Source organism: Amphimedon queenslandica, unplaced genomic scaffold, assembly GCF_000090795.2.
Source record: "Amphimedon queenslandica unplaced genomic scaffold, v1.1 AMPQUscaffold_11692, whole genome shotgun sequence".
Lineage (NCBI taxonomy): Eukaryota > Metazoa > Porifera > Demospongiae > Haplosclerida > Niphatidae > Amphimedon > Amphimedon queenslandica.
In genome coordinates, this window is record NW_003548066.1 from 10,273 (window position 1) to 11,303 (window position 1,031).

Here is a 1,031-nt window from a genome sequence, read left to right on the forward strand (position 1 = left end):
ATAGAAACTAGGTGTTGTAGTAAGGTGTTGTAAGGTTGTTAGGCTATCTTTACACAGCAACAAAAATGATGCAGTCAGTATAGTTTTGTGCCTGTTTTACGCTTCAGTTTACATGGAAAGGAATAAAACCTGATAAAATCTTGATAGAACTCTATGGAAACAAAGGTGTTCAAAGTGTATCTTTTGCCTTGCTGTGTAAACCCAGCCTAATTGGCTATGCAATGGATAAAGACCAAACCAAAAGGAAGAACATTTTCACATAAAATCTAAAATTGCTTATACAAAATTCAATTATATGTACCATCAATCAAACGACCAATAGTGTCATTAGTTATTTCTTCAATGCCTGAGTCAGGATTAGAGGAAGAAGAGCTGGTCCCAGTGAAAAGTAATTCAAACATAGAGTATACATTATGTTGACTAATCTCCTGTGAGCTCTGATAGAGAAGAAAGATAAGGAAAGATATAAAATTAATTATCTAGTGACACATTTACTTTCACGTATTTATCATTTGCTTTCTTCAACATCCTCTCATCATCACAATAGCTTCCAAATGCAATGAAGGGACTGGTCACAACGTCTCCCCAATATCCACGTTGACCAACAAGATCTCCATCTCTATTGTGAAGGAGAGCACCATTAGCAAGCGTACGGTTACTGATGTCGTAAGGAGCATCATCACGCAGGTGAAAGGCTACTCCTTCCTCTCTCCATTGTATATACTCATCATTGCGTATCAATGGGACCTATTTGGGAATTGAGCAGTGTAGTAAGTTGTATGATTGTATAATGTTTAGTACCATTTCTTGAAGCTTCATGTGATAGTCCCAATCAAAAACTCCTCTGCGGGAGTCGTACCTTTGTGCAAGATGATGCCTTAGCCTTTTGTCCCTATACACACAAATGGAGCACATTAAGATTACATGTATTAAAAAAACATTGATATTGTTTATGTTGATGCAGTATTGATTTTTTGTGGTGTTTTTGTGATTGAAGCCTTCAATAAAATAAATTATCCCAAGCCAGGTTA

At 36.4% G+C, this 1,031-nt stretch overlaps 1 protein-coding gene across 1 annotated transcript in view; it reads right to left on the reverse strand.

The window, feature by feature from the left end:
- Positions 1-1,015, reverse strand: part of LOC109589033 (dynein assembly factor 3, axonemal-like) — a 7,663-nt gene extending 6,648 nt beyond the window's left edge. Inside the window, exons 1-3 of the mRNA XM_020005154.1 lie at positions 802-1,015; positions 496-747; positions 302-437 (exon numbers count right to left, since the gene is read on the reverse strand). Of these exons, the coding sequence (XP_019860713.1) occupies positions 302-437; positions 496-747; positions 802-915 (502 nt within the window). The 5' untranslated portion in view covers positions 916-1,015. The remainder of the gene's footprint in view (positions 1-301; positions 438-495; positions 748-801) is intronic.
- Between the last annotated feature and the right edge of the window lie 16 nt (positions 1,016-1,031).